Source organism: Aulonocara sp. 'chitande type north' Nkhata Bay, linkage group LG15 (assembly GCF_057382095.1).
Source record: "Aulonocara sp. 'chitande type north' Nkhata Bay isolate Kocher_YH1m ecotype deep benthic linkage group LG15, A_spYH_male_GT1.1, whole genome shotgun sequence".
Taxonomy (NCBI): Eukaryota; Metazoa; Chordata; class Actinopteri; order Cichliformes; family Cichlidae; genus Aulonocara; species Aulonocara sp. 'chitande type north' Nkhata Bay.
In genome coordinates, this window is record NC_141358.1 from 5,502,916 (window position 1) to 5,521,850 (window position 18,935).

The window sequence follows — 18,935 nt, forward strand, 5'->3', positions numbered from 1 at the left end:
GCATTTTAACGACAATGTTTTGTTTTCGGTGGGTACTAGTAGAGGAGGAGCGGAGTGTGTTTCAGGGGTGGGGAGTTGGAGGGAGGTGTGTGGGGCGGGGCTATAGTAGCAGTGTGTGTGTGTGTGTGAGGAGAGGGGAGGCACTGTGTATGGGGGGGGGGGGGGGGGGGGGGGTTGATGGCGTAAACGCCTGTCAGCCAGACAGAGCATCTTCAGTCTGGTACGGACAGCTGGGGGTCTCCACTTGGCTTTAAGAGCACTGCCAGTTTAAGAGGACGCCCACTTCTTTAAACCCGGAGCTCTGCGCACGGAGCGCGTAAAAATTAGCGGACTGATTTCAAGAACTCACTTTAAAAAGAAAGAAAGAGGGCGAAAAATGGTTATGTCTCACTTCAGATTCGCCTGGACGACTTGACTCAGTAAACAGAGACGCGACCGGATTTTTAAAAAATAAAAACAACCCTCTCTTCTGAGATATTTTTCTTATTTCTTTCCATTGGTGCTCCTTTGACCGACACTCAGCATGATGTCCTATTTGAAGCAACCGCCCTACACGATGAACGGACTGAGCTTATCTACCTCAGGAGTGGACCTGCTGCATCCTTCCGTGGGATACCAAGGTAATATACCCTGTAAGCCCGCAACCACTTCACGATAGAAAAAAAAAACTGTCTCTTAAGGTGTCCAGCAGGTTTAAAACATTTAACGGAATGCTGAGTTATCTCAGCTGAAAACGCTGATAGTTGTATTTAATGCTCAGGTGAGGATACGGAACAGGCAACATTTCTAGGTGAGAAGTTGCTGGATTCAAATCGTGCTAAAAGTCAGGATGTGCCAATAATCGCTGTTTTTCTCCCCATTTCTTATCAGCAACCCCCCGCAAACAGAGAAGGGAGAGGACGACCTTCACTCGGGCCCAGCTCGACGTGCTGGAGAATCTGTTCGCCAAGACTCGGTACCCGGACATCTTCATGAGAGAGGAGGTGGCCTTAAAGATCAACCTGCCTGAATCCAGAGTGCAAGTAAGTCGTGAGCATAACTGATAGCGCGAGCACGCCGAAGGAGGTCGATATTTGGTAATTGTGTCAGTGAGAGGTGAGAGAGGCTCCCCATTCACAGGAGAGGTTGACAACAACACCTCTGAGACTGTATTGTTACTTCCTCATTTATTCCCATTGGGAATGTGCTCACTTGTAATTCTAAAATAGGCTATATTTTTTTCCTCGCATTTCTATTTAATTATGGCCCATACTACTCCTACAGGGAAGTGAGATGATGAGAAAAACAGCTAATTTTTGTATTTACCCCACTGCGGTTACGTGTTCAATATTTTAATGTGTGAATTCTTTATTTATTTTAACATTATTTTTCATTATTGCATTTAAAAGAAAATGATACCTATAATAATCCCAGTAATTCTCTCTCAGGTGTGGTTTAAAAACCGACGGGCCAAACATCGCCAGCAGGCCCAGCAAACCCAGACTGGCGTGCAGAACAAGGCTGTCAGCAGGCCGGTGAAAAAGAAAGGCTCGCCAGTCCGAGAGGCCAGCTCAGAGAGCGGAGCCAGCGGCCAGTTCACGCCGCCTTCGAGCACATCAGTCCCGGCTGTGAGCAGCAGTGCTGCTCCCGTGTCCATCTGGAGCCCTGCTTCCATCTCCCCGCTCTCAGACCCACTGTCTACTACCTCCTCCTCCTGCATGCAGCGCTCGTACCCCATGACTTACACCCAGGCGACGGGCTACAACCAGGGTTACACGGGCTCCTCGTCCTACTTCACGGGGATGGACTGCAGCTCCTACCTTTCGCCCATGCACCACCAGCTCTCCGCCGCAGGCTCTGCCATGAGCCCCATGAGCAGCAACGGGGTGTCTAGCCACCTGAGCCCGGCGTCGTCCCTCTCCTCCTCGGCGTATGGACCAGCGGGGCTCGGGTTCAGTGGCTCTGCAGACTGCCTGGACTACAAGGACCAAACAGCCTCCTCGTGGAAGCTCAATTTCAACGCGGACTGTCTGGATTACAAAGACCAATCAGCGTGGAAATTCCAAGTGTTGTGAGGGGTACGAAATAAATGGACAGCTGTCGTTAACTGCAGACTGTACAGGCAAATTAAAGCCCAAGGTTTGGAGAGGCAAGTGTGGCGTTTCCCCCCCCTCACACACCACCACGACCACAGGCCCTAACTTCTACCTCGGGGCAAAGCATAGACGAGGACTGGCGGGCGGCTGTCTCGCGTGTTGGGCTAACTTATTAAAAATACACTGACTTCTTAACTTTGATCAAGGGAACGGAACAAATTTGTTAACCAAAAGTGAGGAAAAGGATCAAGAGATCGAAAGATCCGAATCCTAACTTGGTTGAGTTTGAGGGACATGGTCATGTTTTCTCCTTAGCTACTTAAAGACTCCCTTCTTGTCTTTTTTTTTGTTTTGTTTTTATTATTAATTTTGCTGGATCGCTGAAGAGCCCCTTTGATGAAAACGCTGCGCAGGAGAACGTGTGCTTGCGCTGTGAGTGAGTGAGAGCAGCTCTGAACATAAACCTGGATGCACTATTTAATTTATGAGAAAATATGTGGAAGTTACGAGACAATCAGTCCATGTGCGTGTGAGCATAAAATCCCTGATGTGTTTATTTTGCCCTTGTGTCTGTATTTTTTTTGTACAACCTGTATGCAATTGCGCTTTGCGCAAAACCCGTGTGCCACGAGCCAGCTGTGAATTTGATAGTTTTTTTAATGTCTCGGGTGTTGTTGATAAATTATTATAAGGAGATATTAGTTAAAATAGGGAGTGCACGATGAATGAAGCAAGCAGTGAGGAATTTCACTCGAGCTGTAAAGGGCGGGGGGTGGGGTGGGGGGGCAACAAACGAACACACTAAAATCCCAATAAAAACAACTTCAACTGATCCACCTCGGCTGCACTTGTGCATCCATCTGATCCATTTCTTGTGTTTCTTTCTTCTTTTATCACGTGTTTCATCGGGGGAAAAACACAGTATTCTATCGCCTCCGTTTATTCAGTTCAGACATGAATGCCATCGTTTGCGGTTAATTATCTGAATTGTGGTTTCTTACTGCTGATCACAGCTGCCTACACAGTTCACCGTGTCTGTCACAACTACCCGGGCAAGGAGGAATTTGAATTATGACAGAGCTATGTTAATCCCGTCTCGTGAAAGCGGGTAATCCCAACATTTTCATTCACGCGCGCCACTGGCCCGTTCACACGGAGAAATGTGACACGGCTGTGCTTGCTCAAGAGTCCAGGGGCAAACACGAGCTTAAAGACAGGTTGTGCGCAAAATGTTCCGTTAAACATCAGTTTGGTTCGGAGGGTGTGTGTGTGATCATCCGCTGAAACGCCAGTGCAAAAACAAATAACACAATAAAACGCTCCCCTTCCTTAGAAATGAAGAAAAAGGGGAAAAGTAGTTTTCTCTAATTGAATATGTTGTAGGCCCAAACTCTGGAGGCTTTTCTTTAAAGACTATTTAGAGAGCACACATGACTCATTTCGAAAATCATATTTACCCACAAACGCTTTTATGCTTTCCTTGGTCCCTGATGAAGTATTCACTCTCAGTACGGTGTTATCACAGCCAGCATCATGTGCAGTTGCTGACATATGGGTTTGTGTATAGTGGTCTTAAACCTATGGCCAGCCGCTTTGGGGTTTAAGGAAGAGAGAGCCCGTGCGTGGATTAAATCATAGGAAGGCTGATGTCACTCCTCTAATTAGGATGTGACATGAGATGTCAGAACGTTCATTGAAATCTGTGGCTTTTTGCTGCCACTGAAGGGTTTTGTATTATTCAGTTGACCCCCAATTAGCACTAATTGATGCGCAATTATGCTTCCGCAGAGGAACAAATGTGACTGCAGCCTTTTGAGCGCTCTTATCTATTTATTTTAAATACCTGTAACACTTTAAAGCTTCTGTGTTTTAATCAGATCGTTTGTAAAGAGAAAAGGCTTGAAATTAGCACAGGCTCTAAAACCTAAATGCAGACGACATTCGTAAGATAAATAATAGATATTATTAAAAATGTAGAACAGCTGGGAAATGATGAGTTGAGGAAGAATAAAATTATTTATATGAATAGGGACAAATCATAATATGAGAAATGTTGACTATAATTGATGGAGAAAAAACCCGAAACTGAGGTCTCAATATAATTCAATCCACGTATCTATAAAGAGTTGAGCTCCTGATCAGTTCTCGGATAAAAACAAACAAACAATACAAATCAGTGCAAAAACCTGTTCCTAATAAATTGCAGTCTGGATTTTTATTTTTATCGGTCACAACAGTGTCAAAACTCCAACAGGTTTTATAATAAATGTTAGCAAAAAAGCAGTAAGTCGGTCTTCCTGCAGCGAGGGGGGCAACCGGGAGGGGGGGCAGAGTATCCATTCGGTTTTAATTACGCACAAACGGCACTAAAGAGGACGTATGGGCCAGGCAGACGCGCTTCATTAATCCTCTCATCGCATTTGAGGATGTTCAAGAATAATAATAATAAAAAGAGCCTCTTCTTGGCTGAGAAGCCCGCACATTTTGTCGACCCTCGCCCCGAGGCAGGGCTTTCCCCAAGCGGCACCACTTCCTCTCGGCCAGGGATTTCCGGGTTTCCCCGCCGGCGAAGAGAAGATCCGAGTGGACGTGCGTCTCGATCCTACTTCACAGCGGCGACGGAGCGGGCACACAAACAACAATTAACTCCTGTTGATGGTGACAAAACGTAACGAGAGAAGGACACAAAAGTAGCCTGAAGTGCCACAACACACTTTTAGGAATACGGGCTTATTTAACAGGATATCACATAAATTTCACATGGGAGGAAAAAAGTTCCAATTTCATTAAATTTCTGAGACACTGACGTCATTACAGACTTTTATTTATTTTTTTAATTGACCAATAACGTAGCCTATTTGGTACTATATCAGTTTACTTTAGGTTAAGTAAAGAGCAGAGTGGATATTATTTTATTATAACAGTGTAATTACACACACTGTAAAAAAAAGAAAGAAGACACCGATGATGATGATGATGATGATGATGATGATGATGATGATATAAAGGTGGTCTATCTATGTATCCATCTGGTCATGACAGAGTCTGTATCAGTTCATTAGCACATGCATAAAAAAGATGTGCTATTTTGATTGACCCCTCTTGGTAACAGACCTAAATGCCCCTTGCAGACTGTAAAGAGAAATATCATAACACTAAATATTAAAAAACGATGTTCAGTTTATCAAAAGTGGCCTGTCTGATTGATTTTAAACCTCCAGTGCAGCTGCAGGGTGTTCCTGGCAGACGTATGACATACAACAATAAAGTAGCCAGTAAAGATATTGGGGCGACCCTCCTCTACATTTGAATACAGTAACCGTCTGTTTTGAGATATGGACCTGCTTCCTTCTACGACAAATAATGTAAGCACACGATGAACTGAACAGACTTTCTCGTAAAAAGAAAAGAATATTTTTCGAGATGAACGGCCAGTCGGTGAGAACATAACCGAAAACTATTGTTATGCATAAGTATGTGTCCTACATTCCCAGGGAGGCAATGTCTATCACATATCAGCACAGCAACACATACATAATTCATCCGCAACAACAGCACTCATGGAATCTCATTTAAATGAATGAAACAATAGTGTTTCTGTGCTGTCGTCAGACTGGCGGTTGAGAAATATGCTAAATGGTTCAAAAAGTACTAAAAGAGTGTTAACACTTCATGACCTTTTCTATCCATGTTAATCCATGTAACGTTTAGAGTGATTTCATCTCATGGATTACACAATTTGATAAGATTAGACTAAATTCTATCGGATGCACACACGCTAAATGTCGCCATGTGTTGCTTTAATGGGACTTAAAGCGTGGCAGAACACTCAACTAGGAGCTCACTTTAAAGCAGACCTCGTTTTAAATTTGCTTTCATTTGCACCTCGTGTCATTCTGGTGTAAATGCTCGCTGCTACTGTCTCATGAGCTGCTTTAACTGTAAATGCCGCTGTTGTTCCTGCTAGAAAAAAGCTCAGCAGTGGTGCTTTGACTCTGCACTTCAGCCATCATACTGTCACAACAATAAAAAGACTTTACCAGAAGAGCGTTAAAGAACATTATAAGTGTTTTGAGCAAAATGTGAGCTTGTTCTGCAGAATGTGACCTCTATGATTGTTAATTTACCATGATTAGACAGTTAATACTGCTGTTTAACACTATAGAGGGCTAAAGTAGAGATAGGTTACAGCACACTATATATATACAGTTTAGATTTAATCTAGAATAAATCCAAGAAGCGATTTAAGGGTCAGAGAAAAATAAAACTGGACAGTTTTTAACTCTTTAAGCTGCCTATAAAACCACAGAAGAAGAAAAAGGAGAAAGGCTGCTCTTAAAGGCATCATAAGTTTGACAATGGTTGTCAGCTGAAAGCCAAAAAGGTGTTTAATGCACTCACTGTATTTTTTTTAGTTTAAAATCTTAATCTTAAAAGTAACTTGTAACCATAGCTGTTAAATAAATATAATACGGTTTGACAGCTCCCCCTTAAAAAAGGCTGAAGTAGAAGCACAAAGCAGCCTTAAATGGAATTCGTCAGCAACTTCACATCAAGCAACTTTATTTAAATACATTCAGTGGATTTCACATTGGTGTAACATCCTTGTTTTTGCCCTCATTTTAGTTTACTTAACACATTTTTCTATACGTTTTCTGAAGATGCCATTCATGTTCCTCACAGTTAACAGGGACACGAGCAGATGCTGCCAATAACACACTGCTGCCCACCTACGCATAAGTGCCCTCCCTCATAATCAGTATGCTTATTTGGCTTTTTTCCAGTTTATGACAAAATTTGCTGGATAAAATGCACGCCTACCGGACCTCCTGAGTGTCGTTCTAATATTAATAGCTGCTTTCACCTTCTGTTGATGCTGTTTTGGTATTTTAATCGGGGCCCTCTCTGTGCAGGTTTCTAATTTGACGCCATCTCCTTGAATTACTTTTACAAACAAGCATTTATTTTCACTGCTTTGTGAGCAGCGGTGTTGTCCACTGTCATACTGAAATCTATGTATTTCTGCATGCAAACAGGCTTTTTTTTTTGATGATTTTTTTCATCTTTTCAAACCATCCAGAGTAAGAAACTCATTTTAAAGGAATCCTGTAAAATAAATAAATAAAAAACAGAAATCTATCAGATACATCTGTACATCAATCTGACCCTATGATAGCTCAATTTATGCAGAATTAACTGATTTTCGAGACCTGAGTCTGATACAAAATGCAAAAAAATGTTAGCAAAATATGTAGTGTTGGCATTTGGCCTGAGCTGGGAGTCTCCACCATATGGCCAGTGTTACACATGTGAGCCAGAAACATTCATAACGCTGCGACATGTCATTCCATGAAACACAGCACCATAAAAACACACATAAAACACAAAGCTGATTACAGGTTTAAAGAAAATCCAGCATATGTAAAGGAATGAATTGCCATTAGAGATTTAGTGCTATACATTAAAGTAATGCCGAGCTAATATTTCGTTCTTTCTTTCTTTTTTTTGTTTGTTTGTTTTCAAAGCATCCATGTGGCTTTAGCACACACCACCATGGATTATGTCCACCGTGGACATCCAGCCAACAAAGCACTTCTGCGCTCATGGACACAGACCATTAGCTGGAAAAAAACATAAATCTCCTTATAAGAGGAAAAAAGAGATGTTTTAATGACAGATTATATGCATTTAATGGACAAATTTACATCCATGAGCTGCAGCTAAAAGCGTTTGATGCAAACAGATGAATGAATGAAGCTCCGTCAAGGAAGTTACTGTAGAGCACACGGAAATGCCAGTGAAGAGGAGGCCAGGTGAGTGCATACGCAAAAAGTTCGATGGAAACTGGCATCCATCCATCCATCCATCCATCCATCCATCCATCCATCCATCCATCCATCCATCTTCCTAACTGCATTCCCAATTTGGGGTTGTGGGGAGGCTGTCATATACTGGTATACCATGATATGTTTACCAGTCCTTTGCAGTATTCCATTTATGAATGCACATCATTTTGATTATATCAGTTAACTCGAATAAATTAGTTTAAAGCAAACTTGTGACTGAAATACACCTCAAAGAGATTTCATGTTACCAGTTAAAAATACAACAGTTAAACATGAGGTGATGAATGAACCAACTTATTTAAACAAACCGTTTAAGACAAACTTCATTTGACAAATAAATAAAAAAAGGTCCTGCTGATATCAGTAAAAGTCATCTCAACAAAGTGGCACACTATGACAGTAAAGGAGGAAGGATGCACAGTTTGCTGACAGATGCCTCACTCCCTGCCCCGCCCTGACTCGGCTCACCTGTTCAGGGCGTCAAGAGAGCTCCTGGAGATGAGCGTGTCTGTTCTCCCTACACAAGCAGGAGGTGGCCAGGGAGGGCTCGACAGGAAATGCTGGCACGTGCTTTCCCACAGAGGTCTCTCACCCCTTAAAAAACATCCAATGGGGTGTGTGTGTGTGTGTGTGTGTGTGGATGTATTTGTGGGCACTAGGTATAAGGTGACCGATGCAGGTGTGTTTCTATAGGTTTCCTCTACCCTGAGGTGATATAAAAAGCACACAGTACAGAGCGACTGTATATGTGTTACGTTTGTGGATCGTTCGTGTGTGTGTTTGTGTGTGTGAGAGAGAGCAGGAGGAGTGTGCCCCCTGCGTGCCCCCACGGCCGCCAAACGCCTGGCCACCTGCTCTGGATTTGAGAGCATTCGGATTACACGCGTCACAATGGAGATACGCAAACACAAATATGCCTCCAGCTAACAAAGGACACACACACACACACCAGACAGTATCACTGCTAATTGCTTTCAGCAACTTCAATATTTTCATCGTTTGTGGTATGGTAATGCTGAACGTGATATGGAAGATAACATTTACAGCATGAATACGTTGACTGATGCCTACTGATTCATTTATTCTATGTGTCTGTTGGAGGCTTATGGCGCCAACTGCTGAACTTTGGTGGCTTTTAACAATGTTTTACCACATCTGTTATGACCCACAGTATATCGACTGTCCTGCTTTTCTTTGCAGGGTCAACAAGGAGAAACCATCAGACAATCCCAGCCAAGAAAAGTGCCCAAACACAACATCACTGTGAATAACAACACATAAGCACCATAAGCAGTTTATCCGTGTTGTCTGAGGACCGCATACATCAAAAAAGCCACTGAAAGTTTACTCAGAAGGCCTTTTCCCATATGAACAATGCCTTTTTAGTTGTAGCCTGATGCGTTCACTACCAGCTCTTTCACATCTTCAGTGCTTAACGAGACCAAAGGAATCTGTTGGCAGTGTGTCTCGGGTCTCTCTAAAGTTTTGTCAGCAACCTTAGAATAGCTAAACCTCTGCTGTATCAAATTTAAACGTTCTGTCAAATCTGAGTCCTGCAATACCATGCAAGTGCAACATAAAATAACCAACAACTTGCCCAGTAACGAAGACAGAATCTCAAAAAAGTTTGAGCTTTATTGCATCATGACAGACATATTATGATGGCTTATTAAAGGTGGTTGGTGTTAAGGTACTTTCAGCGTTATGATTTAGAAAAACATGCACATGAATGAAAAACTGTCACTAGTGACGTAATAAAGAGAAACCAAACTGCAAAAATCAGCCAGAAGCCCAGAAGTGGCCATCAGTTGCTTGCATGTAAATTCAACTGCCATCACTTGCTTTTGTATGCATGATGTAATTCACTGCTTTAGTGGCATTTAAGTATATTTTAATGACATGTGTGGACTAAACCTATCACACAAATTACTGGAAGGTGATGTAAATGGATGCCAAGATCCTGACATGCAGCCAAAAAGATGAACTGCGCAAAAATTATTGGTACCCCGAGCGCTCAAGGACATTTAACAAAATTGACCTTGTCGCTCTTTTTTTTATGGCGGTAAAAAAGAAGAGGCGGGCTATTAAAGCGCCACTGGGCTCGTGCTTGTGTGCAAATTCAATCACGGTGGGATTGAAGGGGGGGTGCTCTTCCACTGTCTTCCCTCTCTGCCTTGCCTCTTGTTTCCCCCATGGGGGTGGCTGGTTTGTTTTGCTAATGACCCCATCCTGTTATGACCTCATTCAGTTTGTGCTCAGTAATTGGTGGCACACTGACATACTGGGGTGCCGGAGGAGGGGATCTCATTGTAAACATTTCTCCCCGACAAATAAGGTATTGTTATTAATGATTAACGGCAATGAAGGGGAAGTGTGTGTGTGTGTCCGTGACAGAGAGAAAGAGAAGAAGAAAGAAGATGATGTAGATGATGAATGATTATGACTCGAGGTTTTACTACAGATTAGGGAGGTGGCAGTGATGAAGCATTTTACTTCAAACTTCAAACAGCGGTTTGAAAGCAGACTGCTGTTCATACAGCATAAATATGGTTTAGTCTACTTCAGCACAAGAAACCACACTCCTGGGAGAAGACTGCTGGCTTGACTGTTGTCCAAATGACGATCATCGTCAACCTTCACAAGGAGGCTAAGGCACAGAACATCATGCGCAAACAGCAGGAAGGGCTGCAGCCTTAAGTAGAAAACTAGATTCAAGGAGTGGACCGAGTGCATTTAATGCACTGACAACCGAGTGCATTGTGCCACCATGCACAGGAAAGGGGTTACTAACTATCACAGTCCTAATGTGAAGCCACTCCTGAACCTAAGTGTCTTACTTAGGCTAATGAGAAAAAGAAGTGAGCTGTTGCTCAGTGGTCCGAGGTTTTTTAGATTTAAGTAAATTTGTTTATTTCTTTCAGAAATCAACATCCTGGAGTCTGGAGGGTGTGAAGTGTGACGTTTCTGCAGTCTGTGATGATTTGTGATGCTATGTTATCTGCTTGCGTTGATAGTGGTTGGCCCACCATTCTTTTATGTTATTGTTAAGAGGAGGATGAGAAACACCCAACCCCAAAATACAGCAACCCTAACGCCTTTATCGCAGCATCCAGGGCTTCAGTAACACCTCAGCAGAGCCACAACCTGACTGGCTTCATGCCACACTGCACTGATGCAGTAATTCATTCTAAAGGATCACCAGCCAAATACTGAGCACATAAATGGCCATACTTTGAGAAGTGAAATGTTTCTGTAATGTAAATCCTTTTAAAAATTGTTCTAAAGAAATATCCTAATAATAAGAGATACTGGATTTATGATTTTCACCTATTATCATCAAAAATAAAGCAAAATTTCATTTTATGTGTAACGAACATACAACCAATGAAATTTAACTAATTTTCAACCACATTATGAAACAATTAATATTTTCAAGATATGCAATATTTTTTTGAAGGGGTCTTGTTGGCATAACTGATTCACTACTGTTTTTCTTTGGAAATGGTAAGAAGATAGGCAAAACACATGTGTTAATGTGGGGTCCTGCTGATGTTTGACAGTGACTAGTAGCTCTAGTATGCGTCTACGTTATTTTCAAGAATGGGAAAATGCACTTTGATGACACTGCAGATTGTTCTATAAAATTAAAAAAAAAAAAAAGGTTAAAAAAAAGGCCATAGCTATGCTGAAATTCAATTCAAGTTCATATTTTTCCGAGAAAAAAATCCCCCAAACTCACGAGACCTATTCTGGTGATTTCCCGAGGACCGACACTATGAACAGCAATATTCACTAGGGGTGTAACCTGATCTATTTTTACCTAAATGTTATAAAATGCTGTCATTCTCTGGAATTTCATTTATTTCAGCCAAAGCCCACAAAGAATGGAGCCAATTAATGTGAAAATTAACGATGTCTGACTAATTAAAACTATCATAAAAGCTCCATTTTTAAGAACCAACTGCAATAAAAGTTGGTTCCCCTTCACTGGTTAGATTCCATTATAATAATGTATTTTTCTACTTATAATTTTGCTTGACCGTGCTTGCAAGCATACCAGTATTTGCAAACAGGTTGTCCCATTCTTCTCAGATGATCGTTTGCATTACAGATTTTTGTTTCTCTGACTTCCTCTTTAGAAAACTGGTAAGGTGTTCCAGCAGATTAAAGACAGGAGACATAAGGCCGCTCCTAGTTTTCTTTTGTTTTTTTCTAGCCTTATTGAGCCAGGTAATATCTTTCCTCATTTACCATTCCCGGATACAAACTCAATTAATCAGGGGTATCAAACATAAAGTGCGGGGACCATAATAAGCCAAGCAAAGACTCCAATCCAGCTCACAGGGTCGTTTTGGAAACATGAAAGAGGGCGTAGTGAAAAGGTGAGGATGTTCACGTGTTTCTTTCATAACATCGTTCATGTAATTGATCTGGAAATTACAAGAAGACTTTTTTCTACATTGAGCTACATTTTTAATTTGATCAGTTCTATTACAATCATGTCTTCATGTGCTGACTATTTGGTTAAATTGTATACAATAAGCAGACAATTGTGAATATTCCTTTACTTCTGCTACAATGATTCTGACTGGTTACTTGTGGATATTTACAGTGAGGAATCGCAGCTTCTGCCCAAATACATCACAATGCTGTTTCACCACTTCATAAAGTGAGCATCTGAATTTGCTGCAATAAAGTGGTGGATATAGTTGTTATCTGCATAAGAGGTGAAAAAGTTCCCGTCTCATCCTCCAACTCTTTCCCCAAATTCTTCATTTGACTAAGGGATGGAGGCTCGGTCGTGCACAGATGGGTGGTATACTATTCAAGTCATAATCCATCATAAAATTGTACCCTTAAGGATTATGTGTGTGCGTGTGTGTGTGTGTGTGTGTGTTACATGGTTGCATGTGTCCTGGGCCATTTGTGCATTTCTCTAATGTGGCTGTCTACATGCCATTATTGAAATGAGTTAAATGAGACGTATATCATTATAATGTGCTTGTGTATGTGTGTGTGTGTCTGTGCATGTATGAAACATCAAATGCACATCAAAAAAGTCGCATGTCTGCTTATCAGTATTACACTGATTATCATTGATGTTTAGCGTGCAATTACACCATATTATTCCCAATAATTATAGAGCACGTATTAATCAATTAACATGTACTGAGAGCGTGCCCTTGCATGCTCTGCTGGCATTACATTGTGCTTGCGAGTTCCACAGGACAACCACACACACACACACACACACACACACACACACACACACACACACAAAACCCCAACAATCAAAAAGAACAACAACAAAAAAACCCAAAACGTAATCTCCGGCTTGAGTGTGGTTTGTATTTGGAAGAACAAAAACGCTCCACGTGTGCACGTGTCCCTGCAAATACATCCGTAAAGGCAAGAACACACTTACACAGTATTGCTTTTTACTTTCAGTGGGTGGCAGAAAAAGTAATTTCTCCAGCCCTCCCTTTCTCCTCCTCACCTCTCCTCTCCATCCTCACCCCACTATCACATCAGGCAGGGTCTACTTATAGTACCAGCCAGAGAGAAGAGAATAGGGAGAGAAAGGGTATTATGACAGTGAGGAGAGAAAAGAGAGGGAGCGAGAGAAAAGAAGGGCAGACAGGGTATTATGAGAGAGAGGGATGAGAGCAGTGAAGGCATTTGGAGTCTTTATTCGCCTTCCTAAGCCTCGGGCTCTTCTCCCAATCCGATTGGTCGATACGGCCAGCCATGTAAATGAAATGCAAAGCAGAGAGAGACCCTGACTTCCCTTTGCCAATTTGTGGGGCCCTTTCTCTCTTCCTCTGCCGATGGCTCCGTTCTTTTATCAGTCTGTCTTCCTCTCAACGTGACGCCTTTCTTCCTCAGTATCACAGTTTGCCGCCTTCAACCTCTGATTCTCCCTCTCTCGCTCTGGCAGATAATGATTTGCCTTTTTTCTCTGAGAGCTGAACTTTGCACTTCTCTAATGTTCGGCTCGAAAAGGATTTAATCCGCCAAGGCTTCTTCTTTTTTTTTTTAATTTCCTGGGAAACGCTAGTGGTGATTAAGCATATGCTCTTTTGCATGCGTGCAACAATGCTTGTGTATGTGCAGAAGCATATATGTCCTGTTGTGCTCTTTGTGCGACTCTCTACTGGAGTCCATTAGACATTTTTAGCTTTGCAGTCGCATGAGGAAAAACTGCAAAGGTCTGAAAAGTGTTTGGCTCAAAATAATCTAAATATGCACTGGACATTTCATAGAACTGAAACGGTCTTCCATCACTGGAGAAGGAGAGTCTGCTGGCACTAAACTCTTAGGCCAGAGTTTCAGTAATGGGGGCCCTCGCTGTGTAAAGCTCTGGCTGTGAGATTTAGGTTGCTGCTTATTTATTTTACAGAGTCTAATCAGCTCCAGCAGTGTGTGTGTGAGAGTGTGTTTTTAAACTGCATGGGACTGGGTGACAGGCCAATAGATGAAGACTGGACTGATGGCAGTTTTAAGTGCAGACAAATGCTACAGTCTGTCCCAGATTAAAGATGCCCTCCACCGCTGTAATCCCTGAAATGCTGTCAAATTGGTATTTCCTTTCCTTCCCTCCCCTTCACTGAACATACCAACACTGAGAGTGAGCATCACAGCATGACGTGCATGGCCTGGACCGAATGAACTCTAACTTAATCTAATTAATTTCTTTGCCTTAATTTCAGGCCTCGCTTCAGTTGGCGCACTTCATCAGAAAAGTGAGTAATGTAACTCCGACAGAGCAGAGACGAGGGAAGAGAGCAGCACATCCGAACATCAGAAAACAAATATTTTGAAACTGGAAGCCAAAATGAACATGAGAGAGATGTTTTAGTAAATGATATGGTGAGGCAGAAAAGTGAGAAGCATCACCCGAATTGCAGCCAGAGATGAGAACTGGTCAGTGTGCACTGGACAGTTCATCAGGCAAACGCTGCCATCTGCAGGCTGTTGTTTGAAGCACATCGAGATTTCGATAATTCTTGGACATCTGTGGTATCAATCAAAATATCCACTGCTGGTGTCACGGCTAACAGATGGATCCAAGTGCAGACTGCGTGCTGGTAAGCAAAAGGTTGACAATTTTTTAACACAGAAGGAAAACCACAGTGATGTGTATATTCAGTGAATGAGGCAGGGGTTCAGGGCTCCAGGGGAGGGAATCCACACTCGCTCTCCACTCAGCCCAAACTCCTCACGCTCGCTCGCTTCTCCAAGGCCACTCTCGCTCAAATTTCCACTTTTGTTAACACACACACACACGGGGATCACAGGTCTGGGTCCGCCACAAGTTCCAGAGAGACCGATTAGATCAAAACACCACACAGCACCGAGAGAGTTTCTTTCAGAAAGAGAGCTGAGAGCACGAACACGGGAGGTTCAACGTTCCAGCGCCGACTACTCTGTGCCGCAGCGTTAAATAGGCCAGAGGGACGCTGCCTGATCAGCAACAGGTGTTGTAATCACTGCTGGCGCGTGGGCCAAGGGTGAGAGCCCACAATGAGCTCCACCCAGGCAAGCAGGAGAAAAAACAGAACAAACTTGTGGCCAACATGAGCAAGCCAGAGAGGCACAGGGACCATGACAGCTGGGAAATTTGTGGTCAAGAATAAAACTAATAATGAATAATTCTGTGTCATTTTTTTTCTTTTTTATAAATAAATAAATGAACAAATAATTTAAAAAAAAATCTTACTATAGATTTTTTCCCCAGGTACTATTTTTTAAAACCATGCTGCTCGTAAACATTGCCATTTTTTTTCTTATTTTCAAAGTGTGTATAATGAAGCCAACCCACACTCAGTAGCCAGTTCAAACGTATTTTCTCGCTCATCTCTCACAGTGTTTAACCATTCAGAGAGATCAGGTTTCAGTTTGGGCTGCATTTATCTGAAATTTCTGCTTCCTGCAGTGCAATGAGTGGAATTTCTTTTGAAGTGAATTTTGATCTGTATGAAAGGGGCAAGAGCTTTGGCTACAGAAGCTTTTTCATTCCTAAGAGAGGTAGAGTGGGTTGTATACTAATGGAGAGGTCACAGGTTTGATTCCATTTATCCTAGTCAAAGTGTCCTTGGGCAACATATGGAGTACAAGGGCAGAGTTTGAGTGTGTGTGTCATTGAACATTATAGTGTTTGAAGGTACAGTTTACTTCTTGATGTATTCTCAATCATCCAGGAAAGTAAATCTCCAAAAGTTGATTCTGTTCATCTGGACGTCACCAGGGAGGATATGAAAAGTGGCAGGTTAGCCTTCTTAGACTGTGAGATTTCCATCAGTATGGGGGACATCTAAAAGCTGACGTGTGCCATAAACCTACACATACGGATCAGTATTTAAGGTTTGACTCTCATCATCCACTGGAGCACAAACTGGGTGTCATCAGGACACTACAACACAGAGCGAACACCATCCCCACTGACACAGCGGCCAGGGAGGCAGAAGAACAGCACATCAAGAAGGCCCTGAGTAAATGTGGTTATCCCAGCTGGACGTTTGTCAAAGCTGGAAAGGCACCTAAAGAAAGCTCCAGCCAATCCAGGAGAGAAGGACAACCGCTGCCCAAGCGAAAACCTCTAGTGATCCCATATGTGTCAGGAGTATCGGAGCAGTTGAGATGCATTTTTTCTAAACACCGGGTCTCTGTGGCTTTTAAACCCCAAAACACGCTGCGCCAAAAATTGGTCCACCCCAAGGATCGGGTCCCCCGACACAAACAGAGCAACATAGTGTACGCTGTGCCAGGAGGATTGCCAGGATTTATACATCGGGGAAACCAAACAACCTCTGGCGAAGCGGATGGCACAACACAGAAGAGCTACCTCGTCAGGCCAGGACTCGGCAGTCTATTTACACCTACAGGCCAGTGGACACTCTTTCAAGGATGAGGATGTATACATCCTGGACAGGGAGGAACGCTGGTTTGAGCACGGAGTCAAGGAGGCCATTTACGTGAAAAGGGAAAGACCATCTCTGAATCGAGGAGGGGGCCTAAGGGTACATCTTTCGCCATCTTACAATGCTGTGATTGCAGCCATTCCCCAACTCTCTGTGAATGGGACTCATGGCCATTGATCAGTGGTCTTTGATCAGTGGGTTTTGGTCAGCGGTTGTTGATCAGTGGTCATGAGAATTTGCATAATTACGATTAAGGAACTGACCTCCCAGCCCTTTGTTCCTTCAGTGGGCTCGTTTCAGTCATTATGCAAATGTAGTGTTTATAAGATTTGGGGAAACCTGCAGTCAGCTGAGACTGAAGACGTCGCTTGGATGAGTGACAAAACGTTTCTCCCACAAAACGCTACGTCCAGATGAACAGAATCAACTTTTGGAGGTACAGTTTACTTATTACTTATTGTCTGCAGATTAGACATGCAACCGTCCTGTCTCCAGACAGCTGGCAAGAACCAACTACAACAGCGGGTTATAAGCCAACATTATGCTAGCTAATGTTGGCTTGAGTGTCTCTGATACATAGTTAGATTACATTCTCACATCATATGAGAGCTTATTCACTAAGTGTGTGTCCAACACTGTCAGATCCATTTCAAAGACACTCTTACTAATACTGGTTAACATCAGCTAATCGAGGCTAGGAGTGGCTAACGGAAGCTAACAGCAGCAAAAACGGCAAAGCTTACTGAGAGAAAAATTCAGGATATCCTCAACAACCCACCTCACTATCAAGTCAGACTCTTTTCACAAATCTCCTCCAGAGTCAATAGATGGGGACACGTAATAACAGTGGACTGGCAGCTAGTAGTGAGATGTTATACGCTATAACTTTAAAAGGCATAGAACAAACCACTGCATGGACATGTGACTGAATTTATTTAACATGTGTATGAATTGCTGAATATGGGGGTTGTTTGTAGTCTAAAAGCACTTTGAGTGCTAAGTAAGATTAGCGTGCAAGTAACTGGTTCACATGGAAAGCAACAGAAGTGGAAAGTAATTAAGTATAAATACTTTGTTACTGTACTTAGGTAGAATTTTCAGTTTTTTCTTCTGATAACTTTTTACTTAAACAAATATCTGTACTTTCTATTCCTTACATTTTCAGACTTGCTTCTTTAAGCTGTAGGAAGGCAGACGAGACAGGAGAGAAAGAAGACAGGTTATAATTAAATTTAAGGACTGCTCAGCGACACCTGATAAACTGCAGATTTAAAGGTTACATGAAATGTCATCATATGACATATTGGATTTGTACACGATGTGTTTTGATAAATTATGTATTTCCATTTTGTGAAACATCCTGCAAAACAAACTAAATATATCAACTTTGTGTTATTCAAGTGTTGCATGAAAGTACTGGGTAGTTTTGTCCAGGATAAACAGGTTAGTTTGCAGTACATAATCTAGTGTAATACTCTCCAAAGACGTCTCTGTGAATACTTTTCATGGGAAATACTTACAGCAAAGTAATGTCTCTAAAATTTCTCCACTTTCCCGGGATCCCATTTTTGGTGTTCCATAATGCTAGAAAAGCATTAAGTGAACACCCATTTTAGCAACTTGCAATTTAACCAAAAAACACCTAAATCACAAGACGTTAATCTGGAAATGTGTGTCTTTGTGTGTATAGGCATGCACCATAATGAGTAGCGTGGGGGAAGCTAGACAACAGCTTTTTGACAAGAAGGAAGAGGCCTACCAAAACACATGTCAGCCACACACACACACACACACACACTCTCCTCATCATCCTCTCCTTCCTCATCCTCCCATCAGCCCTCTCACTTCCTTGGTTCTCCCTTCCTCCTTCCCAACATCCCCTCCTCTTCACTGTCCTGCCAAGCTGACAGCTCCAAGCTCCGTGGAAAATGAGTCTCACTCGCATTACAATCGCGCGGGACAGATTCCATTAGCACTATCTGAAATTGAGCACGGGGAGCAGGGAGCGGGCGGCAGCGGCACACGCCCCTTATCAGAGGGAGAGGGTGAGCTCCTCTGACGTCACTAATCCACTGGGTGGGATTGAGCAGACA

General features: G+C 42.5%; 1 protein-coding gene across 1 annotated transcript; it reads left to right on the forward strand.

Moving 5' to 3' along the window:
* The first annotated feature begins 211 nt into the window (after window positions 1-211).
* On the forward strand, window positions 212-2,837 carry LOC147312335 (homeobox protein OTX2-like). The gene is made up of 3 exons (XM_086263595.1): window positions 212-620; window positions 871-1,022; window positions 1,428-2,837. Exons 1-3 carry the CDS (start codon window positions 524-526, stop codon window positions 2,052-2,054), a joined length of 876 nt encoding a protein of 291 aa, XP_086119721.1. The 5' UTR covers window positions 212-523; the 3' UTR covers window positions 2,055-2,837.
* Window positions 2,838-18,935: the final 16,098 nt, after the last annotated feature.

What these genes read in the sequence shown, in the direction of transcription:
- LOC147312335 (XM_086263595.1), top strand. Translation starts at nt 524, where the DNA reads ATGATGTCCTATTTGAAGCAACCGCCCTACACGATGAACGGACTGAGC. An exon ending in TCCTTCCGTGGGATACCAAG is followed by an intron (nt 621 to 870) that starts GTAATATACCCT and finishes ATTTCTTATCAG; the next exon opens with CAACCCCCCGCAAACAGAGA. An exon ending in TGCCTGAATCCAGAGTGCAA is followed by an intron (nt 1,023 to 1,427) that starts GTAAGTCGTGAG and finishes ATTCTCTCTCAG; the next exon opens with GTGTGGTTTAAAAACCGACG.